The following is a 27,806-nucleotide window of genomic DNA, read 5'->3' on the forward strand; positions in this document are numbered from 1 at the left end:
GTGGACACTCTCCTGACCAACACGCAGATACAAGTGTAATGGGTTCGAATTTAGGTGCACACAACTTCTTGGAAGGCAACACTATTTATTACTGAACACAACAGTTAACTCTAACATTACGCATAGGGTGGTGACCACCGACCTACTCTAGCTAACACACACTTCTCTAACTCTCAGATACTCTAGCGTGACCCAGCCAGGTGGGCTACTGGCAGGTCCGCTGACTGGAGGCTTGACTCTTCTTGGCGTCTTCACGAGGCATCTTCATTCTTGATACGGGCAGCCTCGAACCTCGTGAGGAGGCTGCTTATATGGGCCTCGGCGTGCCCAGGTCCCACCTCGGCCACGCCTCCCTTCAAGAACCCTCTCGAAGCCCCCCTGCTGTCCACGTGCTCCCCGAGGTGCACCCTGGGCCCCCGGCCCCCACTGAGATCCGGTCACGTGTCCAGCCGGGGTCACAGAGAGTGCCACGACCTCACACCATGCCCGTGGACTCCCGAGTCCAGAACCGGCCATGACGTCATTCCCGCCTCCTGCCGGGATGGCGCCGTGTGTGTGTAGACCCGCGTGGTAGTGACGCTCCCCCGCATAGTAACGTCCCACGTGTGCATGATTACACAGTAGTGATGCTACAATAACTACATAAGTACGGGGTTCCAGTAGTCCTTTCACTCCACCTCCGGCACACATGTTTCCCTCCTTCATTCACATCTTTCTCCACACAGCTCCCTCCTTCAGCCACAGCTCTCTCCACACACAGCTTCCTCCTTCATCATCAGCTCCCTCTTTCATCCACAGCTCCCTCCTTAATCCACATGTATCTCCTCACACGGCTCCCTCCATCCACAACTATCTCCACATCTCCCTCCATCCACAGCTCTCTCCACACACAGCTCCCTCCATCCACAGCTCTTTTCACACAGATTCTTCCTTCATCCACAGCTCCCTCCACACAGCTCCCTCCTTCGTCCACAGCTCCCTCCTCCATTGACAGTTCCCTCCTTCACCCACAGCTCTCTCCACACACAGCTCCCTCCATCCACAGCTTTCTCCACAGACAGTTCCCTCCTTCATCCACAGCTCCCTCCATTGACAGCTCTCTCCACACACAGCTCCCTCCTTCATCCACAGCTCCCTCCACAGTTCTCTTCCTCCTCTCACGTCCCCCTCCCGTCAAAATGCATAACTGTTACAAAAGCGGTTGATCGTGAATGGCGATGGTGATGGCTGCTTCAGTTTTGAGTTGAGGGGGCCTATGGGAGTGATGCTGTGAACATCTGGAGATGCTGCCAGGGAGTGGGTGAAGCGGACATGGTATGAGGATAATGATGAGCACCACAGCAACAGAGCCACATTTAATATTTCTCCGGTGGAGTTGGTGGGCAGCACATTCAAGACTGAACAAAGACAAAGATCCCACGTATAGCCTGTAACAGACTTGGGGCAAGTGCTGTTAGCGAGCAGCACCTATGAAGGCCGGCACGGCACACTATGGGGTGGGTGGCCAGCACCACGCCTGGCCACCTTTGTCTCCACAGTGACGAATTTACTGCACCAGGTACTCATTTGAGACTCAGTCGACCTAGGGGAGGCCCAGGACCAGATCATATAATCGTCACTGGTGTTGGCCGTGAGCGGGAATTGAACTCGGGTCGCCGGGTTCGTTGAGCAGCGCGCTAACCACTACACTACTGCTCCCCATATTCAAGACTAAACACACAGGCACAGACACACAAGTCGCTATTTGCAACTCAAATTTAATCACGCGCTATTCATTAACAGCGGAGAATATTGTTTTCTTTGCACTCGTCACAGAATATTGGTGTGCACTCGATTATTACCACGTGACTTCTTCCCCCAATCACAACGTCAGATTCACGAGAAATTAAAACGCGGAAATCTACACATACATATATACGTATTGACTGATCAATTAAGAAAATGTGGACTGGGCGCGTCTGATGGCACGTAGCATGCAGCGTTTGGGACGCAAGACGAATCCCGGCTGAGGTGTTAGGTCAGGCAAGGGGCCCTCAGCGGGAGCTTGAAAGGAAAATGTGCGCAGGAGGGAGGCGAAGAAGATGAAGCTCTCCGTAATGGCGAGGCTCTCTCCCAGGCATGCCCGGAGCCCTGGTGGAGCAAAGCAGCATTCTATTATTATTACAACTTGTGACGAGGTCAAAGAGAATCCCACCCCCATCGGCGGAGTTTGTGGGGGGGTGGGGGGGGGCAACGTCCTGCCAAAACTGGATACCTTTATTAGATTATTTTCAGTAGTTTACATATAAACATTAAAAAAATAATTATATGCCTCCGCGATTCCTAACGTGAGGGACTAAGCTAACCCCCCAAATATAGAAGTCACACTGCGCCTATGTTTGGTGCGTTTTGTGAGAGTGGGAGTTGGAGCATTGCCCATGCATGTTAGAAAAGGTGATGAGAGTCTGAGCGTGGCTCATTCCACTTAAGGCTCCCCAGAGCTTGATCCCTGCTAGATTATGCAAATAGAAATGCGGTAGGGGGTATAAAAGGCAACGTAGAACACTCCGAGAAGAGCTGGAGAAATGAAGGCCTCGTGCATCAGACACGAGCCACCAGCAGGAAGGCCTGATCATCTGCCAGAGTGTGGGAGCAACCCCACCCGAGGCTGCGAGAGGGGGCCCAAGCAGTGCCGACCCCGGATGCTGAGAGTGCCAGATCTGGGGCTGTGAGTGGGCTGCACTGGAGAGGGAGGTGTGTGTGGGGGGGGGGGGTTGCAGTGTCCGCTGCTAAAGTGTGGGGATGCGCCACACCAGGAGCTAAATGGAGGCTCCATTAACCGAGTTGGGAAAAGATCATGCCAGGAGGGGTGAATGCTCTCTATATTTTAGTGGTTCTTAACCTTTACTGCAGCCTTGCCACCCCTTTGGTTCACAATCGTTAAGTAAAGTATAATGTCAATAACTACATAGGTTTGATGAAACAAAGTAGTTGTACTTACGTGCCCGTGCTTAATTTGTGTTTCGATAATTTACCGTCATATCTCGCATCCCACAGAAAGGGCATATCGCACCCCCGGTTAAGAACTGCTGCTCTATAGGCCAGGGGAGCCTCATCCACTTGTGTGGGGGGGGGACCTAAGCACTGTTGACAAAGGGCTGTGAGTTGCAATGCACCCCGGTGCTCAGTGTGTGCTGTGGGTTGTTGTGTGCTGTGGGGTGGGTTCGGTCAGTCGGTCACTCTGGGGTACTGATTGTGGATGATAATTTTCGGGGATGTACAGCCTCGTCGCTTGTTGTCAAGCGCTGCGAAGGTTACCGACACATGAGTCGATGGATAACACGCATGCAACAACCCGTCATAAGGATTTCAAAACCCAATACGTGAAGCGTGCTGAGTTATTCCTTCTAACGGGGGACCACACCACCCCAACCCACACCAAACAATATTCCGATTACTTTACATCACCGCACAAACTCATACGTTTACTGAAAAGGGCCTGTAGGCCGAAACGTCGAGATCTTTATCTGTCACAGTGACCACTTGTCTTGACATTTTACTGGAACGATTCTTTTGATGTGGAGCTACTTCTTTCCAGCCAGATTAGTGATCAATCTAGACGATCGTTTTCGGCTAGTAAACGAGCGGTGAGATCACGTTCAACTCCGCAGACAGCAGCCGATAGTTCTAGATTTGAAGCTTTCGTGACTGCAAGGATTCATATTCTTAGGTTTTTTGGTAAAGTCACGTAGGGAAAACAAATTAATTAATTTATTTATTTTACTTTTATTAATTAAAATTTTTTACCTACGTGACTTTACCGAAAAAACCTAAGAATAAGCAGCCGATAGCTTAAGGCAGTTGGCGAACTATGCGACTGCAACAGAACGCAGACGACACCGCCCAATCCCTCGGCACATAACAAACGTCTCTTGCCCGTCCCGGCTCCAATACTTCTTCCAGTTTATACAGTTGTATTGGGTTCACTTGAGAGACACACTTGACTTAGGAGGCAACACGTTAATTCTATGACCACAATGGGGTAACTACATAAACGTAACGGGATAACTATATTGCGGTAACCACCACAAGGTAACTCCATAACCAGGTCAGGTCAGTAACACGCATGCAACGTGGGCCTGACCCACGATGCCGAGCGTGAAGACCGAAGAGACGTAACACGGCGGGTTCCATTCCAGTGGACAGCCTGGATCGGACCTCAGGATCTCCCTTTATTGCCCCTCAGCGTGGCCTGCCTCCGCCTCGCCCACGCCCCCTTCTAGAACTCACTAGAACACTCTGGACCTTATATCACATGTTCCTTCTGTCACCTTTGGCCCACATCCTTACCCTGTCCTGTCACGTGCCCTTGCCAGCCAATCGGGGTGCTACTTCCTCACATTCTCTCTGCCCGCCGCGAGAACCATTCTCCTTAGGGACCATTTACCATGGCATAGCACACCCTGCTGGCAGAGAGGGTTAATTACACTCCAGTTCTCCTCTCCAGAAGAAACTGGCGCTGGGCACCTCAGTGTCCCCAATATACGTAAATACACAGTTGATTATAATTTATCCGGTGCGTGATTATTATCCGGCTGCATACTTGTCAACCTTTTCTCAGTGCCTATCTTATTACAGACCAATTAAGATATTATTGGTCACCGAGTGCCCTTATAAATCTCAAGGTTCATCCTACAACGTCCCATCACAAGGGAGATACACAAACAAATAGACAAAAAAATGGTTTTGCCCGTATTAAAACGGCTGCACGCGGTATGGACCTGAAGACTAAATTTCACTGTACAAGAATATGGGTAAACCGTATGGGTTGACAGCCATGAGGTTGCTTCCAACATTCGGCCGATCTGGCAAAACCAGAAAAACCGCTACAAAGGCTGTTACCAGTCTGGCGATTGTCCAACACAATCATGGTTGTGTTGAAACAAGAGCGTAGTACTACGTACATCACCCCTTGCAGAGTCTTCGAGATTAAGAGTGGTAAATACGTTACAGTAAATACCTTTAACAGTAGGATATTTATTTGTGTCTATTTGTATGTTTATTTATGCCAATTTCACATAGTACATGTGTAGTAGTTTAATGCGCCAAGGTGGCTAATTGTACACACGTGTGGGTTGGGAACAGTGGGGTCGAATCGGGACATACTGCTGTTGCTGGGGGCCAACGAGTGAGTCGGAGACGGCCCGTTAGGCAATTATGATGCAGGGCAGTGATTGGCCGGTTGTTGTTGTTGAGTACAAGGTGGCGCCTCCAAGTCTGGGAATGGAGACAGGTGGCAGTGGGGGGGGGGGGCGCGGGGCGTAAGGGGGGATGCCAACTAATGTGCTGGGAGCTGGACGGAGTAGGTCGGGGGAGAAGAAGAATAAGCATAGAGTAGCAGTGGAGAGGAAGAAGAAGCATAGAGTAGCAGTGGAGAAGAAGTGTAGGGTAGCAGTGGAGTGGAAGAAGACATATAGGGTAGCAGTAGAGACGGAGAAGCTGAACGAGAGAGATAGTAGGAGTAAGACGCAGAAGCCGAGAGACAGCAGCAATGGCTGGAGTGGGATGGGGAAGCAGAGAAGGGAGTCGGGAGAGACGGAGAGAGAGAGGGAGGAACGGAGCGAGCGAGGAACGAAGCGAGCGAGGCCGGCGGGGTGCGGCGAGCGAGCGAAGAACGCGTTAAAGGATGGTGGCAAATTGTGCTGTGTTGGACAAATAAAGTGACGACAGAAAAGGAAGAAGTTGTCCACGTAAAGTTCAGCACTAAATATATACACAACACCTAAAAACATTACGTTATGCAAGAATAGGCAAAAATAATCTATTTAAATAATGATGATTCTGGATTATCCGGTGCCCCCTTCCCCCCCCGAAGCCGCCGGATAATCGACTGTGTATATTTAAATAAGAGTAACATGTACCTGCAGAGAAGGGCAAGGCGGCTTCTCTTTTACGGAACTTGCCACTCGTGTCAAGGAAGTGGTTCGGGTTGAACTCGAAGGGCGCCTCCCACTGCGATGGGTCCTTGAGCACCGAGTGGAGCATAGGGATCACGTACGTGCCCTGTGGGGCCCAGGGAACAGCGGTCAAAATCTCCCCCGCACCACCGATTTTAGCACGGGTTTGACAAAGTACGGTGCGAGAAGTTTAAAACGTACACAATGGTACGGGTATGTATAAATCACCGCACACGTGTTGCATCCGGAGTCTCGCAAACCATTTTAAGTGACTGGCAGAGGTTTGCGGTTCCAAGGCGGACGGCCACCCTGGTAATTATTACCGTGGGTGGTGTAATAACCGCATCAATAGTGCACAATGTCCGATCCACAGTGGATATTAAAGATCGCGAGATGTCGTTGGAAATGTGGAGGCCATTGTGTTGTCGGCGCCAGGGGTCAAAAAGTTCCAAATTCAAGAAATGACCCCCCCTCCCCCAAACTAATTAATCATTCGAGGATTACCCGAAGAAGTCCTCACTACCTCGTGGCAAGCTGAATACCCGTTTGCAGGGCAGTTACTGTCACCTTGTACAGATTGAAAACTAATTTCCCTCTCGATTAAAAACACTAGGTTGAAAACTCATTCTTTCGAACTGATTTTTGTTTTTAGTTTGTTGTCCCCCCCCCCCCGCACCTCCAGTTATATTTTTTGTTAAACTTTTAATTTTATTTTACCAGGTAAAGCCCACTATTGAGCTCTGTAGCTCTTTTTCAGGTGCGACCTGGCAATCACAAATGATAGCGCAACGAAGTGGCTTATCACGTGGAAATGTACAGCAGCCAAATACTCTAAACGCGTTTTTCTAAATGTGGAATGAAAACCCGGAAGACCTGGAGAAAAATCCATGCGACCACGGGGAGAGAGAGACACGCAGATTCCAAAAATACAGGTGTCAGGCTTGGTTGGGATCGAACCCACGACGTCCTGTATACCAGGCAAGGTAGTTAACATCTCGCCACCACGTCCGGTGCGGAATATGTTCAATATGCATACATAGGGACAGCTGTCACTCGGTGTGCCCTTTCAAAAGCTTGAGGTGTGATGTTAGCTGCTCTCATGCTGCGGCGTAAAGGATGCAATATAAAAACAAATATTTGTCCTCATTTTATGACTGCGAAAAATGTTTCATACATTCTAAATTGTATGTCTGCTCGCTATTCCTCTTTCTTGTTTGGGAATGTGTAGAATATAACAGGCTACCATAACATAGAGAGGGGCAGGGGGAATTGTACGGCGACGAACCTTTGGAAGGAAGTATCCCTGGAATGTTGTGTCGGAGGTCGTCGCGTGCATCAAGTTTGTGGGTACAAAGGAAGAAAATCGCAAGACCTCGTGGACCACGGCGTTTGTGAAGGGCATGACATTCCGGTCGGCATACGTCAACCTCCGCGATGGACCCACTGCATTGTCGATCTCCTCGTGAACTCGCGCTGCAGATGGAATGCAGGGAAACAGCTATGAGCGTGCATATTGAACATTAGTTTTTTTACTTTACATGATTTATAGGAGCATAATTCGTAAGGTCTGATTTCCGTACGAATAGTGTGGGCACCTCCGATTAGCACGGTTGGCTACGTACGATGCGAAAAAAGTTCAACATACATACTATTGTGACGGAACATCCATGGCTTAGAGATGAATGCGCGCGGTCATTTTAGGCGAGATTGAGCTGCGATAGACCGAACGTTGCACGCGTTGGGATGTTGCGTGCGTGGTCACTCAAAGAGCAGGCAGAATTTACCACCACCTTGCTCACCATTGGGTCGGACTCGCAAGTTGTGCAGGGGAAAGTGCTCACACCGCAAAAGTCATTCATTTGCTCGCTCACCATTGGTCAATTGTGCTTGCTCTTCGAATATAACAACCTGAACGTTGATGCAGAGCTCCGATTTAAAGCAATTTGGTGGGCAAGCCCGATGTAATTGCTTAAGTGTGGAGTGGCCCTCCCATTGACTAGGGATGGCTTGGGGCTATGTTTATAATTAAGGCAGAGGACGTGGTCACACCAGCAGCTACTGTACTTACAATGGAGGCCAGCTGGACTTCCAGCTAGACTTCCAGCTCGACTGTCAGCTGCACTACCAGCTGCAATACCAGCTAGACTACCCGCTGGACTTCCGGCTGAACTTCCAGCTGAACTACCAGTTGGACTATCAACTGCACTTCCAAGCTGGAATACCAGCTGCACTGCCAGTTGCACTATCCAGTTGTACTACCAGCTGCACTACCAGCCGGACTAACAGCTGCACTACCAGCCGGACTAACAGCTGCACTACTATCTGCAGTGGAGACTGAAGGCGAGTGTAGTCGGTTCACCAGCTACAGGCAACTGTCACAATTTATGCTGAGTAAATTCCTACGTTCCCTTTATCAATTACACAAAACAATAGAAGTAAGTGGAGATAGGTGAGTGATGCATTCTTGAGTGTGGAAGGGCAGACAGTGGATCACGGAAGCACCGGCCGCGGCGATCCACGTGTAATGTAGCACTCAGAGACGCTGTCTTGCTTAAGTTTTATTTTAATATTTATTATATATTAGTCCACCCGACTCGATGACATGTTATCAGGTGGACACAGGTTGACTAAATACAACTGGGTGACTGTAGCTGCTACACGATGTTCACTATATAGCTGACTAACTATATAGGAGCCGTCGATGTAGAAGCCACGGCGAAGATAAACAACTTCTTTCTCAGCCTTCCAAGATGATGAGGGCAATCCACCCTTTCTCCGCGCTGCCTTTTATTTCCCCTCGGCTCTGCCACGCCCCTTTTCCCGAATTTTTTCCTTTGCCTCACTATAACACCTCAGGGGTTCCATCTCTACCCCTGAGTTGACTCCTCACCCAGTTACTTCACTTGACCTTGCCTGTTCTCATCGCTGCAATCATTATTTACGGCCACCTAGGCCCCGTACTGTCCTTGTTAATGTAAGGGCGAAAAACCAAGCAGTAATCACAGGCTGGCACACGATTGGCCGCACGGTACGATGCGACCCTGGGCTGCTGAAGTCAGGGGGATAAAAAGGGGGGCCCAGGGGTTGTTTAAAAAAGTTAATGTTAAACATCTTGCCCGTCAAGACCCCCCTGCCCATTCTGCCTTCTTCAGTAGCTCGCAGCATCCGTGTGACGCCTGTGAGTGCCACTACGAGGCAGTGTTCGGCAAGGCTTTCTCGTCCTCTTCCCTCCGCCTCTCACAGCGTGCACGGGACGCCGTGAATACAGCTACGAGGTATGTGTAGTAGGATGTTTGAGTGACTGGGTGCGTAGGCAGCAGTAGGCTCGGCTTTTCTCGCAAGATACTCCTTCTGGGTAGGGGCGGCTGGGCAGCTTACTGTAAAGCGACTGCATGTGCAAGCTGAGTCCTGAACGCACGGCGAGCAGCCCCCTTTTGTTAGCGGGGGGGGGGGGGGGGGCACGGTGTGCACGGACATGCACGTTAAGAGTTAACCGCCTGCAGGTGGAAGTGTGCGGTTGCCGCAGCGCAGCTGATAGCTAGTTAATCGCTCGCAGATGATAGAACGGTGTGCGGCCCCTCTGTTCACGACAGCTGTGGTATGCACGGGCGTGTGTTTTAACCCCGTGCGGCTCAGAGGCCAGCAGCATGAGCATGTCCCTCAGAGAGGGTGCTAGCGGGTGGGGATCCATCACTCGGTCGGCGGGGGCCCGGCGGGAGCCGACTGACCTGGTGGAGGAGGGAGCGGAATGGGCGGACGTCGCGCCCCACCTGCCCAGCGAGGGCGGCGGGGTGTACATCGGGCCCCACACATGTTCTCCCTGTGGTCATATGGATATGGATTCTTCTCTGGGTGCTCCGGGGTTTCCCTCCACATTTATAAACATGCGTTTAGAGTATTTGGCTGCTATAAATGTCCATGCGATGATAAGCCAATTTGTTGGGCTCTCATCTGTGGCCAGGTCGCTTCTGAATAAGAGCTACATAGCTTTGTGCAGGCCTTACATTTCGATCGCAACACAAGCAATCGTCATCAGGTGGGACAACCACAGCAAGAAAAAACTGCTGAAGTAGGCGAGAGATCTGCCGTGGCACGAGGTTATATAGGACTCGGCAGTAGGGGGGGAGAGAGGAGGTGGGGGGAGAGAGGGGCGGCGGGGCAGAAAGTGGACCCCGCGGCAGCACTAGAGAGATCGGCCTTGTGACCATCTTTTACTTATTGAGGCTGTGCCACCTGGATTCTCTCTTTTTGAGATGCCATGATCCTCAGGTCGTGGTGGCGGCCTTGCACTTATCGGCGCTAATTCTACTATGCTGCATCCACTATTCAACTCACGGTATATCTTTTGAATACCTAGCGCTTGAATGGAAAATTACACAGTCTCTTCGGATTGTGCTAGTTATCGCCCACCAAAGCTGTCTCTCCTTTCCTTGAAAGATTTCACAGTTATTCTCCATGCTCTGCCCCCTCTACGACCGGATACTGTTGCTTGGCGATTTAAATACCCATGTTGATTAGCCATCTAATCCTTTTGCCAGGGACTTTCTGGCAACTCTTGATGTGTTGAGTTTCATTCAGCATGTTCAGGGACCTACCCATTCCCATGGTGATACTCTGGATCTGGTTTGCTCTACTGCTGTTCACGTGAATAATATATCTGTGTTCGATGTGGGTCTATCTGACCATTCTACAGTGTCCTTTGAAATGTCCTTATTTTGCCTTGCTCCTTCCTATAGTCAGATCTCCTTTCGGAATTTTAAATCCATTTGTCCAGCTGACCTTACTGATGCTTTATATCTCTCGGTTTTATCTGAGTCCAATCTACTCCCTATTGATGAGGCTGTGCTTGAGTATAACTTTTCACTCTCTGATAGTCTGGATTCCATGACTCCCCGTAGGTCCGGATTAATTTCAGCCACCCATCCCCTTGGTATTCACCAGAGCTACAGACCCTTTAGTTCAAAGCTCGTCAATCTGAACAGTTTTGGCGGAAAGGCCTCACTTCATCGTCTTCGGTTTAAGCAATCGTTATTTGTGCAGAATCAATCTCCCCCACCCCATGATTTGGAAAATGTGGAATGGGGTTTATTTTAGGTGAAAGCAGTTATAACTGGGCATTGGACCCACAACTTTCTAATTATGAACATTGTGCTCTTTAACTACTGTATATATAATCCAACCAGATCCTCCTGAAAAAAAATAAGAGACAATAAGTGGATCATTCTTCATTGCAATACATTTTTTTATTTTACCGCCAACTATTTTCAGACTTACTCTGTATGTCGGGGTGTTTCACCATGAGGTAGAGAGCCCATTGGAGCAATGTGGAGGTTGTTTCGGTACCTGCTTGAAACAGGTTGATTACCGAGATGCAAAGGGATTTTTCACAAAACGATGAATCGGCTTTTCTGGACTCCTGAAAAATGTAATGGAATATATAGTTAGAAATATAGTGTGGTATAGTATCTGCATCGTCAATGTTAATATTCCCCTCGGCTACTAGAGTAGACCCATAGTTACTATTCACGTACGCGGCAGATTCGGCCTCTGGGATGTGTGGAGCGCCAGTCTGCTCCACTATTTCCAACCAATGCTAATTTAGAGGCGGAGTTAGGCTAATTTCACCACCACCACAATGTGATGCCATCGTGACGCATTCCCCACCCGACTGATGGTTTAACACGTAGCCTTTCGAGACAAATATTATCCATAATAGGGGTTTTTGGGTTATATCGCATAACTATAAATGTTGGTACTGGATATCCATTGTAATTTATTTGCATACATTACCCCCCCCCCCCCCACATCTGGCCTTTGCACCTGATTGGCTTACAGTGACGACATCACATTTATCCCTCTATTTAAGACCGTAACAGGAGGAGGATTTCTCCACAATTCTGGCTATCGCCTGACGATTCTAGTTGTAATTACTGGCGAAACGTTGTACTCTAATTGTAAATTATATGGGTTTACTCTCCAACACACCGGTGTGATGTACTAGTGTAGAGGAGAAGTGTGGGTATCCCATGAGGAGGCGAGCGGAAGGAGATGCGAACGCGTTGAGAGTCATGTGGGGCCAAGGATGACGTAATATTACGGGTTACGTAAGGGGCTTTTGGATGGCGCATGCGAGAAGGTGGGCAGTACCGAGCTGGGGGGAGGAGCCGCCCAAAGGGATTCTTAAGGGGGACCCCGGGACGGGGGCGGGGTCGTCGTTGGGGGCCAGGGTAAGGAGCGGCTGGAAGAGGGTCTCTCTCCTCGTCGCAGAGCGATGTTGGCTGATCCCCCGTTCCGGGCAGACGAGTGAGAGAGCTGAGGGGATAGCCGGGGTAGGCTCTAAATAGTTACTAAGTGTCCGGGTGAAGGACCGAGACAGAGTGCACCTACACTGGTGTGAGTGTAGTGGTGGTATTGACGTGCGCCGACTGTGACAGTGATGGATCACGGGGCGGCGCGGGGTGCGGGGTTGGGCACGCGTTGTGGGCGTGGTGTGGACGCGCGCGCCGGGAGTGACAGATGACGAGGCGGCGCGGAGTGAGTGGTGAGGCACGATGAGATGTGGGAAAAGAGGATCGTAGCCAGCGCCCGGCGATTGGTCGAATAAGTGGGTGCTCGCAGCGACGTCCGCAGGTGGGGTATAAAGGGGGACGCGCGAGAGCACTCGGGGAGAGTTACCCAGTTGAAGACCCGAAGACGGAGCTGAAGACCTAGTGAAGCCGAGTAGCTCAGTGGCGTTAGTCGCCGAGTAGCTAAGTGGATGTTGGTCATCCGAGTAGCTCAGTGGCGTTAGTCGCCGAGTAGCTAAGTGGATGTTGGTCATCCGAGTAGCTCAGTGGGCGTTAGTCGCCAAGTAGCTAAGTGGGTGTTTGTCACCCGAGTACTAAGTGGATGTTGGTCATCCGAGTAGCTCAGTGGCGTTAGTCGCCAAGTAGCTAAGAGGATGTTGGTCATCCGAGTAGCTCAGTGGGCGTTAGTCGCCAAGTAGCTAAGTGGGTGTTTGTCACCCGAGTACTAAGTGGATGTTGGTCATCCGAGTAACTCAGTGGGCGTTAGTCGCCAAGTAGCTAAGTGGGTGTTTGTCACCCGAGTACTAAGTGGATGTTGGTCATCCGAGTAGCTCAGTGGGCGTTAGTCGCCAAGTAGCTAAGTGGGTGTTTGTCACCCGAGATACAAAGTAGGTGTTAGTCACCTGTAACCAAGTTTGATAAAATAAAGAGTGTGTTACCCGTGAAGTCGTCTCCCGTGGAGTTACTACATTACAACTGGCGTCAGAAGTAAACCTGTCTTCAAGAAGTATGGACACAAGGAAGACTACCCGTACCCACGAGCGAGGTCGGGATGACGACGGCGTACCGGGGACACCGACCTCGGGAGTAGAGGACGAGGAGTTGCCGCCGATGCAGCACTTCGCGGTGATGGCCGACGCTCCGCTTGCCTCCGACACCGGCCTCCAGGACGCGCACGCCCGCTTGGCGGAGTTGCTACTCGCCGCCGCCGCTGTCTTGGCCGACATCTCCGTTCCGGCGAGCGGAAAAACGGCTGCGGGGGTCGTGGAGGAAGCGACGGTGGAGGATTCCCGCCAAAGGGCGCTTCGCGCCAAAAGCCTGGAAGTTGCCGCCGTTTTTGGGGGGCCGCCACCGATTGGCGGGAAAGACGGACGCCACGTGGCCGGACACCTCCGCGCAGCGCAGCCCACGTCATCGGCGCGCCGGAGCCCTCCATTTTGCGCCTGACAACCGAGCCGACATTTTACACAACTCCAGCGGAGCGCGGGAAAATCTCTCCGACGTCGACGACGATCGGGTCCTCCAGCAAAGATTGCCCGCGCTGTCGGCGTTCAAGGCGGATGGGGGCGACTGGGGAGCCTTCCAACGAAGGTTCCTCGCTCATCAGGAGATGTCGGGGTGGTCCGACACCACTGCCCTGCGTGCGTTGCCAGCGATGCTTGACGACGACGCGCTTGCAGCCTTCACATCTGCTGCAAGGTCGTCCCGCTCTACGCTCCAGGCCGCACTACACCTGATGGCGAAGGTGTTCGGGCCGCCCTCCACGTGCCGCCACCAGTTCTACGATCGGCGGAAGGTGGCTGGGGAAACGACGCTAGCCTACCGCACGGCACTGCTCGCCTTGGCGGACGCGGCTTTTCCCCGCATGGATAAGGAGGGGAAGGACGCCATGATGACGGAGCAGCTGCTGGTGTTGGCCCACGAGTTGGGGGTCCCCATCAACGTGGCAGACGAGATGGAGATCTGCTCCCTGGCGATCGCCACGAGCATTCACGCGTACGAGGTCCTCAAACGCAAGCCGGGGGTCGTCTGCAAATGGCCGGGGAATGCGGCACTGGCCGCCACGATCGCCGAACCTCAGCCAGCTGCAGTGCAGGAGCGGGGCTTCGCTGCATCGTGTCCGGGGGAGTGGAGAACGGGAGGTCGTTCGCCCACACGTTCGCCCCGCAAGCTGGAGCAACCGAAACCTACGACGTCCGTCGTCTGCTACAACTGCGGCCTTCGGGGTCACGTCGCAGCCGGGTGCCGGGCCCCGCGTCCGCGCGCCGCAGGACCACGTCGGGACGACGACCAGGGCCACAAGTCATCCCAACAAAACCCGGTGCCTCGGGCTTGACGGCTGCTGACCGTCGAGAGCCTGAACCCCGGGGCACGCACGAGTCCTCGATGCCTGGCCGATGTCTTCCTGAACCGCCGGCACCACCGGACGTTCAACCGCGTCTGGTGCCGTACGACGGACCGGCAAGGCGGACTCGGGCTAGGTCTCAACAATTTTCATGAGGACGGTTTTTTTGTGCTCTACACCGAGCTCGCCCGGTGTTCCCCTCTGCCGGGGTAATGTCCCGTTGTAGGGACGCTCGGAAGAAAAGGGGACACTGCACGAGTCGAAAGAAAAAAAAAAAAAAATTTCCATTTATTTTTTTTGTATACACATTGCTATTGTCACTCGCCGGTTTGTATATATTGTTCTATTGTCGCGGTGGCATTGGTTGAGGGTTGCAGATGGTGGTGTTCGCGTCGTGTTGTGTTGTTAGCTTAGTTGTTGTTCTTGTTGTTGTGTTGTGTTACGGGGCACACAGGGAGGGTTTGTATATTTTTGTAGCAGCCGGGGCGGCTGCGAGCTATGTGGTAGGGGGTGATGTAGTGGTGGTATTGACGTGCGCCGACTGTGACAGTGATGGATCACGGGGCGGCGCGGGGTGCGGGGTTGGGCACGCGTTGTGGTCGTGGTGTGGACGCGCGCGCCGGGAGTGACAGATGACGAGGCGGCGCGGAGTGAGTGGTGAGGCACGATGAGATGTGGGAAAAGAGGATCGTAGCCAGCGCCCGGCGATTGGTCGAATAAGTGGGTGCTCGCAGCGACGTCCGCAGGTGGGGTATAAAGGGGGACGCGCGAGAGCACTCGGGGAGAGTTACCCAGTTGAAGACCCGAAGACGGAGCTGAAGACCTAGTGAAGCCGAGTAGCTCAGTGGCGTTAGTCGCCGAGTAGCTAAGTGGATGTTGGTCATCCGAGTAGCTCAGTGGCGTTAGTCGCCGAGTAGCTAAGTGGATGTTGGTCATCCGAGTAGCTCAGTGGGCGTTAGTCGCCAAGTAGCTAAGTGGGTGTTTGTCACCCGAGTACTAAGTGGATGTTGGTCATCCGAGTAGCTCAGTGGCGTTAGTCGCCAAGTAGCTAAGAGGATGTTGGTCATCCGAGTAGCTCAGTGGGCGTTAGTCGCCAAGTAGCTAAGTGGGTGTTTGTCACCCGAGTACTAAGTGGATGTTGGTCATCCGAGTAACTCAGTGGGCGTTAGTCGCCAAGTAGCTAAGTGGGTGTTTGTCACCCGAGTACTAAGTGGATGTTGGTCATCCGAGTAGCTCAGTGGGCGTTAGTCGCCAAGTAGCTAAGTGGGTGTTTGTCACCCGAGATACAAAGTAGGTGTTAGTCACCTGTAACCAAGTTTGATAAAATAAAGAGTGTGTTACCCGTGAAGTCGTCTCCCGTGGAGTTACTACATTACATGAGTGTAGGAAGAGGAGTGTGAACGTGCTTAATAAACGGCAATAGCCGTTATACAATTCCTTGTCTCCGCGTGGTTCTACTGCACAACACTAGTAACGAATTGGCATGTTTTGTTTACGTGATAATCCTTACTAATTGACTGTATCGGGTGGTGTCAGGTTTAACAACACATTTATATTTACACGATCTGACCCAAAAACCTCTTATCTACGGATGGTGCTGACCAACTCAAGCCTTCTAACAAAAACCCACCCACACGTGTGTGTGTGCACAATTCCTCCATTACTCTGGCATGAATCAGAGCCTCCATATATCAACCACTGGCGACTTACCACTAAATCCATTGGATTGACAAAATGGCTGCTCGTGTGTTGTAGGTGAGGTAGGTGTGAGCGTATGTGTGTGCATGCGGTCTTGGGGGAGCAGTAGTGTAGTGGTTAGCGCACTGCGCTACGAATCTGACGACCCGAGTTCGATTCCTACGCACGGCCAACACCAGTGACATTATCTGAACTGGTCCTGGGCCTCCCCTGGGTCGACTCAGCCTCAAATTAGTACCTGGTGCAGTATGTAAAACATCACCACTGGGTAGACAAAGACGGCCGGGAGTAGTGTTGACCACCCACCCCCTCGTGTGTTGTACCGGCCTTCATAGGTGCTACTCACTAACAGCACTTGCCCCAACAGTTTGTTATAGGCTATACGGGGGGAATCTTTGTGCGGTCTGTGCAGAATGGATCCGTTTGTGATGGAACGCATACGCATCTGCCACTCGTTTCCAGTCAGGGGTGAAAGGTCAGCTGTTGCCCGCCCCCCAGCGTTCCCTGTGTGGCTGCATGCCTAACTATAGTGATTTTTGTACATGGCTGAGCTTCGGATTGAAATTTGCAAACCTTGGTGATCTCATCGAGAAATGCATCGATGTAATCTCGAGGCTCGCCCGCGCTCCTCGTGGCGCGATGCTTGGCAATGCTGGATTTCACGAACTTCGTGAGCCGGGCTAAGTTTTCGACGACCTTTCTGTGTGGCCCAGGAAAGTGCTTAAAAATGGAGAAAAAATTTACCATCTGTAAAAGAAACATTGGCGACGCGTTTAAATCCTTCATAAGAAAAACAATGCGCACAAATAAGAGGGGTTGATTAACAAACATATTTTGCTGTTTGGCTTTTTTTTTGCCAGAATGAGACTGCTGCCTACACCTAACGAAGAAAATTCACTCACCTGAGCCCAAGCATTTCCAGTCAATTTGAAATCTTCATTTAGTAATGTAATTAGATGCAGAAACTCTTCATCGTTGTAATCAAAGCGTTTCCCAAATACGATGGAACAGATGATATTAGACACTGCTGGCTGGATGGAAGAAACAATGTCGCTTGGTTTCTCTAAAAACAAAGAGAAAAAACAGTCTTAAAACCTTTTCAAGCATTACTTGTTTTTAAGAAAGCACATCTTTTATGTAGTAGACTCTCGATTATCCGTGCTACGGACAGGGAGGGCGGCCGCGAATAATACAAAATCGCAGATCCGAAAATATCAATTTTCTGCAGAAGCCCACAGAGTGGATGACAGCAGAGCCGAGCCATTCAAAATCAATCAAACTCCACCCGTCGTCGTCGTCGGTAGTCCCTCGGAGTTCGAGGATGACATCCATCAGGTTTAGTGGTGGCTCTTCAGGTGGCTGAGGAGTTCCATTCTGGATCAACAGATACTTGGACAATAAGGGCACGTGGTCCCAGATGGAAGTGGAATTAACAGTGCCGCGTTGGTTTCCCTATCTTTTCTGGCATCGATCCACTTTGGCATCGAGATGTTGGGTCTCGAAGTGGGCCGTGGCCTGGTGGATGCAGCGGCGCCACCCGAGGTGGTCAGCAGCCTACTATTCTCAGTCTTGAAGGCTGATTTTTCTGCACTTCAGGGAGGACTTGAGGGTATCCTTGAACCGCTTCCTTCATCCTCCCCTCGTCCACTGACCAATGGAGAGCTGGGAGAAAAGGATCTGGCAGGGAAAGCAGTTCTCGGGCATGCGGATGCAGTGGCCGGTCCACCAGAGTTGTTTTATTAGAAGTATCGCTTCAATGCTGGTAGTGTCAGCTAGAAGGACACTCGCATTGGTGCATTGATCTTCCCACTTGGCAGCACTGATGGAAGCACTCCAGTGCAGTGACATGGCGCCGGTAGGTTGTCCATGTTTCGCTTCAGTAGATGAGCATTGGGATGACAACGGCCCAGTAAACTAGGATCCTTGTTGTCCTGTAGAAATCTTTGTTATTGAAGATGGCACTGTCGCAGTTTGTAGAAGGCGGTGCTGGCGCACTGCACTCTTAAGTTGGATCTCCTCGTCAACAGTGGCTGTTTGGGAGAGATGTATACCGAGGTAAGGGAAATACTCCACATATTCAAGTGCCTCTTCATCGACATAGATTGTCGGAGGGTTGTTTGATTGGTTGGATGGCGGTTGGTGGAGGACCCTGGTTTTGGTGATGTTCAAGGTTAAGCCAAGTTTCTTTTATGCAGAGTTCAATACATCGAGGGTCATTTGGATGTCCCGCACAGAGTGAGCCACCACGCAGCAGTCGTCTGCAAACTGCAGATCGTGGATATCCTTTGTGGTAAGCTTATACTTTGCCCGAAAACGTCCAAGGTTGAAGAGCTTCCCATCCAGACGGTACTGGATGCTGACGCCAGATGGAAGTCGACCGTCGACGAGGAGGGTGACCATGACCAGAGAGATAGTGAATAAGGTGGGGCGATCACACAACCCTGTCTGACACATGTTTGGATCTGAAAGGCATCCGTTTCAGATCCCCCACTTTGCATGGTGGCGGTCATGTGTTCGTACAGGAGCCATTGGATGGTGGCAAACTTCTCCGGACATCCAAGATGGTGGAGGATACTCCAATGGGCTTCCCGGTCGAGGGAGTCAAATACCTTGGTTAGGTCGATGAATGCCAAGAACAGTTCTTGATGCTTCGCTCGACACTTTTCTTGAATCTGCCGGGCAGCAAAGACCATATCTGCAGTGCCCCAGGATGGACGGAATCCGCACTGTGTCTCTTGCAGGACTTTCTCAGCAACAGGACTGAGACGATTGAGTAGGCTGCAGGCCAAAATCTTTTCTGCTATGGACATGAGGGAGATTCCCCTGTAGTTTCCACAGCAAGACTTGTCGCCCTTCTTGAAGATTATTACGATGGTCGCATTCCTGAGGTCGCCGGGGAGGTCTTCTTTGTGCCAGATCCAGAGGATCAGCTTGTGTAGCCTTGCAGAGAGCAGGTGGCTGCCAACTTGGAAGACGTTAGTTTCCCAACTAAATCCGGACCGCAGACTCTGTTGGACTTCTTTTTCTTGATGGCACACCTCAGTTCACTGATGGTTTGTGGCTCGTTGAGGTGGTGCTCTATGGGGTGTTGCAATTGCTTTTTCCACCCACCAGCTGTTCTTCATGGCGCGGATCTGACATTTTGTTTCGGCCTTTAGTTGGTGGTACGCTGTAGTCCTGCGCCGTGTCCTCGGGTGGTTTTAGAATGCGAGGAAGGCAGCAGCTTACACTCAAGGAGGTCACGGATCTGGGTGTGATTTGAGTCAAACCAGTCCTTTTGTCTTCGTAGTTCGTAGCCGATGGTTTAGGCCAGGGGTCCTCAAACTACGGCCCGCGGGCCACATGCGGCCCACCGAGGGCATTTATCCGGCCCATGGTCACTAATTGGGCTGCGCTTGTGAGCACTAATTGGGCTGCGCTGGTGAGCACTAATTGGGCTGCGCTGGTGAGCACTCATTGGGCTGTGATCTGTGAACAAAACTGCAGGTGTAATTAACTTTTTAATGGCACCCGCACCAGTGTGAGCCTGGGGTAAAAGCGGAGTTCCCCCAATCAGACTGCATTGATGGGCAGTGCAGTCTGTATGTCTCTGTGTGGGCAAAGTTATTGCTGGTATATTGTTTTTGTAGCGCTGTATATATATTGGTATTTTACTAATAGCAATTTTGACTCCCTAGGAAACAATGATGTCAAGAAAGAGAAAAAATTACTCGGAGTGTAGGATATTCAAAAAACAGTGGACTTATGATTACTTTTTCATGCAGTACAAGGAAAGAGCTGTGTGTCTGATATGCCAGAATATAGTGTCTGTGTTCAAAGAATACAATTTACGTCGACACTATGAAAGTCAACATAAAGATAAATATGATTGTTTGGTCGGAGAAGTGAGAAAAGATAAAATATAAAAACTGAAAAATACATTAACAACTCAGCAAAATACTTTTGTGAAGCAGAAGCAGCTAAATATTTCATCACTGCGAGCAAGTTTTCCAGTTGCCAAGCTAATAGTGTGCACTGGCAGACCATTCGTTGAGGGAGAATTTGTTAAAGAATGCCTTCTTTCTGTTGACAAAGAGATGTGTCCAGAGAAGGCCGATTTATTTAGTACAGTGAGTCTTTCAGGACCTACAATTACACGGAGGATTGAAGAAATGGGAGACAATTTCCATCAGCATTTGCAAAACTCCACAAAAAAAACTTTCCTATTTTTCTTGGCACTCGACGAAAGCAATGATGTTCGTGATTCTGCACAACTTCTAATTTTTATTCGTGGGATGAATGACTATTTCAAAGTCACAGAAGAGCTTGCTGCACTGCAAAGCATCAAAGGAACAACTACAGGAGAGGATATCTATGAAAAGGTTTGCCAAACTGTGAATGGTTTGGAGCTGAACTGGGCTAAACTAGCCAGTGTGACAACTGATGGTGCTCCTAGCATGGTGGGGTCTAAGAAAGGAGTAATTGCTCGCATTAACCAAGAGATAGACAAACATAACCATTCTCTTCCCATAGCCATACACTGCCTCATCCACCAACAAGCGCTGTGTAGTAAATCACTGAAGTGGGACTCTGTTATGAAATTTGTGTTATCTTGTGTTAACTTCATTAGAGCTCATGCACTAAACCACAGACAATTTCAGGAATTTCTGTCTGAGATAAATGTTGACTATGAAGATGTTCTGTACCACACAGAAGTCCGTTGGCTGAGTCGAGGGAGAGTTTTGAAACGTTTCTATGACTTACTTCCACAGATTACAGCTTTTCTGTTTTCAAAAAACAAAGAAGTACCAGAGCTCAATGATGCAGAATGGAAATGGCACCTTGCCTTTCTGACAAATGTAACAGAGCTACTCAACAGTTTCAATGTGCAACTTCAAGGAAATGGGAAGCTCATCTGTGATGTGCAATCACATGTCAAAGCATTTGAAGTAAAATTAGGCCTCCTCATCAAACAAGTGAAGGAGGAAAACTTCTGCCATCTCCCCACAACTCAAAATCTGTTAGCGGAAAAACCATTGGTTGCATTCCCAAACAAAACATATGTGGATTCACTGGAAAAATTGCAAAAGGAGTTCCAATTTAGATTTAAAGAGCTTCATCTCCATGAACAGGACATACAGCTTTTCCGTAACCCATTTTCTATTGACATTGAAAATGTGGATACACTTTACCAAATGGAACTGGCTGAACTGCAGAATTGTGACTCTCTGAAAGACGCATTCAAGTCAAGCAACCTTCATAATTTCTATGCATTTCTCCCCTCTGAGACATATCCTCATCTCAGGAACCATGCACTCAAAATGGCAACCATCTTTGGCAGCGCTTATGTCTGTGAACAAACTCTTTCCAGAATGAAACATTTGAAATCCCCAACCAGATCTAGACTAACGGATGCACACTTGCATCACTTGTTACGACTAGCAGTGACAAATATGGAACCGGACATTGACCATCTCATTAGCCAAAAGCAGGCCCATAGTTCCCATTGAAATACTGGCAAGTTTGTTGATTTAACTTTACTTGTTCTTCATTTTAAATATTGTATTTGTTCCCGTTTTGTTTCTTCACTTCAAAATAAGATATATGCAGTGTGCATAGGAATTTGTTCATAGTTTTTTTTAACTATAGTCCGGCCCTCCAATGGTCTGAGGGACAGTGAACTGGCCCCCTGTTTAAAAAGTTTGAGGACCCCTGGTTTAGACACACGAGTATAGTACAGTGGTTTTGAGCTGGTTCCATTGTGTGTGGATGGCGGTGGCCTCTGGTGTCGTAAGGTTTTCCAATGCGGTATGAAGTTGTGCTTGACGTTCCTCTCGCTTTCCAGGGGCCTTTAGTGCTGAAAGATTCAGCTTTTTCTGGCTGGTCTTCCTGGTCTTTCAGTGTCTCAGCGCCAGGTGAATAACCATCATGGAGCCCACAAGACGGTGGTTGATCGGATTTCCTTCATTTTTGTAAAGAGAATGTTTATCAGATCACTGGCATGGATGATGACATAGTCCAGGAGGTGCCAGTGCTTGGACCTGGGGTGCTTCCATGTGTTTTTTTGTTGGTCTTTCTGGCGAAAGACTGTTTGTTGTGATCAGGCTGTATTGGGCACACTTGGTCAGAAGGAGGATGCCGTTGGCGTTGACTTTTTCCACCCCGTCCTTGCCAATGGTTCCACTCCGGATGCTGTGGTCACGTCTAACCCGGGCATTGAAGTTGCCCAGGAGTATGACCTTGTCGCTTCTCGGGATGGCGGTGAGGGTGTCATCGAGATCGGAGTAGAACTGCTCTTTAATGCCGTCATCCATGTCGAGGGTCGGGGGATAGGCGCTGATGACAGCTGCGTGTTGGTTTTGGCTGAGGTGGAGGCATAGGGTCATCAGTCTTTTGTTGATGCCTGTGGGAAGTTCCATCAGCAATCTTAATATTGACTGCTAAGCCGACTCAATTGATCCGAGGTTCACTGTCCAGCTTCGTCTTCCAGAAGAAGGTATACCCTGCTCCTCTTGTTTCCCTCAGTTGTCCCTCTCTGGGTAGTTGTGTTTCACTGAGAGCAGCAATATCAATGTTGTGCTTCACTAACTCTCTGGACACAATGGCTGTTCTTCGTTTGGGGCAATCACTTTTGATGTTGTCCATGAGTGTTCTTACATTTCAGGTGGCAAAATGTATATTTCTTTTAGTTTATTTTCATCCATTTAGTTTTCGTTTTGTTTTTGTTCGATCACAAGTATGGTGACCCCGCATGGTGCGGTTTCCTAGCCAGGAAATGTGGGATAGCCTTTGTTGGGGGCACATTTTCTTGCCCCTTCCCCCATTTGAGGGTGAGCAGAGGGCATCCTAAAGAGGACTGCTCAGCCACAGATGTTGCTGCCGAAGGACACCTCTATCCTGTTGCGGGTGTCCAACGACCATCACACATCCACCGCCTGCATGCAGAGTCTTTATTAAGGGCTTCCAGATTGACAGCTCTGCCCCCCTTCGCTAATTGTTCATCGCTGCAGGACTTTTCACTAACCTGATGAAAACCTGTAAGTGGAGTTGATTTCCGTGGGGAACCCGGTGTGCAGGTGGGATCCACACGACCTTGATGGGTTAGTGGCTGGGTCCAGTGGCATGGCGAGCTGCGACGACTGGAGCCTTCGTCCGCCTTTACAGCCGTGGAGACCCACAGTGTCTGCCTGTTCTGCCGTTGAGGACTTCTTGGATCGCTTTTAATCTGGAACTTCTCCTTTGACCTTGCAGCCATAGGTGGGTGACCCTACCAGGAGCACGAAGCTCCCGACGGCTTCACTCTCGGGACCATTGGGACACGCAAACCTCTCTACCACAATAAGTTGGCGATCCTTGAAGAGGAAACTCCACCCACTGTTGTAAATATATTCAACTACTGTACTATCGAGGTTATCACATCGATTTCGAATTAACCGGAGCAACATATTTGTTTGATTTAAGCACGTGACTTGTCATAAGCATTTTCAAGAATAACAATGTATAACTGTTTTTAGATGATTAATTTGGGCTTCAGGGAAAATCCATGATTTATTGATTTATTTCAAAATCTCAGGTGTGCGGTTTATCCACAAATCGGATTTTATCTTCATGGAATTTATACAGCTTCTTCTTCCGAGTCTCCTGTCCATCCTATATGTGGCACATTAGGAATGGATCACTCTTTTAATTATATCCTTGTGCAGCAAGGGAGTAAAGTCTGGTTCTGTGAAAGTCCTGATGTGCTGTGCAGTGCATCAATGCATGTGTGTACAGCAGCACATGATGACTGAGTTGGGCCTGTAGGTGGCTGGCAGGGTTAATGAATAACCGCACGTGTAAACCAGCCACATGGTTAATGGCGACTCGTAAGAAATGCTGTTCGTGACACGTGCTGTTGCATTTTACAGGTGTAGAGGAGTAAAATGGGGACGTGACATCAGGTGTGCCGTTCAGTGCGATGACGTCACGTCTCCTAGGGTACTTAAGGGATACCCCGTGACGTAAGCTAGGTCACTGTGGGAACGGGTAAAGTAAACAGGGTGAAGAGGGAACCAGGGGTAGAGAGAGGGATCGAATAGGGAGTCTGGGGAGAAGCCGGTGGTAGCCGTAGAGGTGCTTCTCTCTCCGGTCGGTGGAGTCGGCAGAGTCCACGATCCGACGCGAGAGAGAGAGACCGGAGCTAGCCGGCAGGGACCAGGACTCAGATTAGGACCCCTAGCCCCTGGGAGTTGTGCCCCCTGTGTAATATTGATAAGCTTTAATAAACCCTGGCGGAAGCCCTTAACTTACCGCCGTCTCCTAGTACGTCCGTCGGGACACTTCTCTACAACTGGTGTCAGAGTGTCTGCACTGCCGCTACCATGTTTACATCGGGAGTGGATCAGAGGATGAAGACGGCGGGGAGGAGGCTTCGGCAGTGACCCCGGAGTCCGGGGCTCCGGTGACAGGCCCTGGGAAGACGACGGGCGGGGGTGCCAGCTCGCCGCCACCACCGCCGGAGACGGGGAGCGCCCCTGCAGACCTGCTGAAGTAGCTCCTGCAGACGATGGCGCAGCTCTGCGCCCGTCTCGACATCGCGGAGGCGAAGTTGGGTGCTCCCGGCCCGCACTCGGGACGGGAGCAACTGTCAACTGCCGGGACGCCGCGAGAGGCGGCCACCATTTTGGCCGCGACGCCCCAGCTGGCCGCCATTTTGCCTGCGACGTCGCCAGCGGCGGCCATGTTGGTTGGGGCGCCTCAGGTGGCCGCCATTTTGGCTGCGACGCGACAGGCGGCGGCCATTGTTCATGCGACGCCGCACGTCGGCGCCATGGCTGCCATGGCGACCGCGACGCCGTTGTCCACCGTGGGTGCCGCCGCAACTTCGCGCACGCCACGCGCGCGGGGTTTGCCGTCGGCGACGCCACAGCTCCACACCATGCTGCGCCCGCCGAGGGAGCCACAGGTACGTCCGGGGCTCCGCACCTCGCCGCACCACGGGAGTTGCCGAGGGTGCCGCCGTGGTTCCGGGCATCGCCGCGCTGGCGGGGTGCGCTGCGGGTGTCGCCGCGGCCCCGTGCATCACTGCCGCGGCTCCGCACGACGCCGCGCCGCAGAAGTTACCGCGGTTCCGAGCGTCGCCGTGCCTGCGGGGTTTGGCGCGCCCGCCACCGCGGCTCCACAAGTCGCCGCAGCCGCGGGGTGGGCCGAGGGTCACGCCGGGGCACCGCACCTCGCTGTGCATGCGGGTTTTGCCGCCGCCGCCGCACCAGGCTGCTATTTTGCCGCGATCGCGGCGTCGCCGGCGGCCCCGCACCTCACGGTGCCTGGGCGTTGCCATGCCGACGCTGCGGCTCTGCATCTTGCCGCGGAATGGGCAGCAGGAGCCGCCGCTCGGGCCGGCGCGCGCCTGGCAGGAGCTGCGTTGGGCTGCTCGGCTGCTGCAGCTCTCCCGGGGCCTATCACCAGCTGGCGCGGTGCCTGCCCTGGCGATTCGTGCCACATGGGGAGGCGTGCGCTCTGTTGATGGCCTGTGGGAATGCTGCCGTCGGCCTCCAGCCCTCATCGCCAAATTGTGTTATGTTGGCGTGTTTTGTCTAGACTGCCCAATTGTCAGTTTTGGTGTGGTTTGTCTGGGCTGCTCATTGTGTTATGTTGGTGTGTTTTGTCTAAGACTGCCCAATTGTCGGTTTTGGTGTGGTTTGTCTGGGCTGCTCAATTGTTGTTTGTTGGTGTGTGTTGTCTGGGCCATCGGGATTCCGCCTTTGTATTGATGGCAGCGCGTGATGAGAGTTTCAAGGTTTTGAAATTTGATTGATTGATGTCATGCTGCCTGGATGTTGTCGGTTGGTTGTGAATATGTTGGTTTGTGGTTCTGGGACTCCTCTACTTTTATATTGTTTACAGCCGAGTCGGCTGAATTTTTTTCACAGGGGGGGGGTAATGTAGAGGAGTAAAATGGGGACGTGACGTCAGGTGTGCCGTTCAGTGCGATGACGTCACGTCTCCTAGGGTACTTAAGGGATACCCCGTGACGTAAGCGGGGTCACTGTGGGAACGGGTAAAGTAAACCGGGTGAAGAGGGAACCAGGGGTAGAGAGAGGGATCGAATAGGGAATCTGGGGAGTAGCCGGTGGTAGCCGTAGAGGTGCTTCTCTCTCCGGTCGGTCGAGTCGGCAGAGTCCACGATCCGACACGAGAGAGAGAGACCGGAGCTAGCCGGCAGGGACCCGGACTCAGAGTAGGACCCCTAGCCCCTGGGAGTTGTGTGATGTTAGGGTGCCCTATACCAGATAGCACATATAGGCAGGGAACAGGGGTGGCTCTCAGGCACCCTGTTACGATTGTGCACCTACTATTTAGGGCGGTGTCGACATGTTTAATGTGGGTTGAACGTTCCCAGGTAGAGAATGCATATTCAACCACAGAGAAACAAAGTGCTAAGATGGTGGTGTGTAGAGTGGATGGATGCGCTTTTGCAGAATGCAAGGGTGACTGGGGTTCGCGTGATGGTTTATGCTCCGTGACGATATCAGCAAGGGTATTGCAGTGCATTTGTGGTGAGCACTTTGTGTGATAAGCCCGACCACATGGTCATACTCCCTGTCCTCGGCTGCATTGACCAATGTGGTGGTGTGTGGCCAACGAAGCCCCATCAGCCGCAGGCAATTGGGAGGCCCAGTTGATTGGCAAAAGGACCATATGTGTATGCGTACAAAAGCTGAGACTTGCAGCTCATGACATAATTAAATTAAATGAATTCTTCATTTTTTAAATATTTTTTATTGAAATACATCGGTGGGGGGGGGGGGTTAAATAATCGGGTCCTTCATTGACCATTCATAAAAATGAAAAAATGACAATGTTTGTAAAATAATTACCTTCTGTTTGTGCTATGTGTTGCACTAGAAACTCGGTCTCTTCGACGATTCTGTCCTCAATGCTATGTTTGCCCATGCCAAAGCTCTTGAGGGTCCTAATGGAAAAGCGTCTCCTTTCCCTCCATGCTTTGCCCACAGACATGACCAAACCTGCGTTTCACAGGCAATGAAGACGTACCAATGAGAATGTATGTTTTTTGTTTGTTTTTGATAACCACATTGGCCTATATTGTAAATAACAACAATAAACCACTATTTCCATAATATAGTTTTTTTTGGTTCAATCGCGTAAATATAAATCTGTTGTTAAACCCGCCACCTCCTGAACACAGCCAATTAGTTATGTTTGGCATGTAAACGTGCCAATGAGTTACTAGTTCAGCACTAACCGGTGTGTTGTAAATCTTGTAGGTTTCCTCTTCAACACACCAGTGTGCTGAATTAGTAACTAATTCGTCTGTTTTGTATATGTGACAAACCTTACAAATTGGCTGTGTTGGGTGGTGGCAGATTTAACGAACAAAAACCTTATGGAATAACTCACTCGGTAACCAAGAGTGACACTGCATCACATTCTGGATACAATGGACTCATCGAATGTTTATTGTAAATTGTTCAGCGCGATTGTAATGGCTTGCCATGTTATGGCGTAATAGAAATTGTCGTTATTATTATTAGCTTGGTATAAATCGTCAGACTGAGG

The 27,806-nt window shown here is 50.7% G+C and overlaps 1 protein-coding gene across 1 annotated transcript in view; it reads right to left on the reverse strand.

Annotated features, from left to right (window-relative positions):
• Positions 1–1,737: 1,737 nt before the first annotated feature.
• Positions 1,738–27,806, reverse strand: part of LOC144721027 (cytochrome P450 2B11-like) — a 95,504-nt gene continuing 69,435 nt past the window's right edge. Inside the window, exons 4-10 of the mRNA XM_078598317.1 lie at positions 27,104–27,253; positions 17,168–17,328; positions 16,839–17,012; positions 11,211–11,352; positions 7,222–7,409; positions 5,901–6,042; positions 1,738–2,130 (exon numbers count right to left, since the gene is read on the reverse strand). Coding sequence (XP_078454443.1) covers positions 1,934–2,130; positions 5,901–6,042; positions 7,222–7,409; positions 11,211–11,352; positions 16,839–17,012; positions 17,168–17,328; positions 27,104–27,253 — 1,154 coding nt within the window. The 3' untranslated portion in view covers positions 1,738–1,933. The remainder of the gene's footprint in view (positions 2,131–5,900; positions 6,043–7,221; positions 7,410–11,210; positions 11,353–16,838; positions 17,013–17,167; positions 17,329–27,103; positions 27,254–27,806) is intronic.

Source organism: Lampetra planeri, chromosome 1 (assembly GCF_965212315.1).
Source record: "Lampetra planeri chromosome 1, kcLamPlan1.2.h2, whole genome shotgun sequence".
NCBI lineage: Eukaryota > Metazoa > Chordata > Hyperoartia > Petromyzontiformes > Petromyzontidae > Lampetra > Lampetra planeri.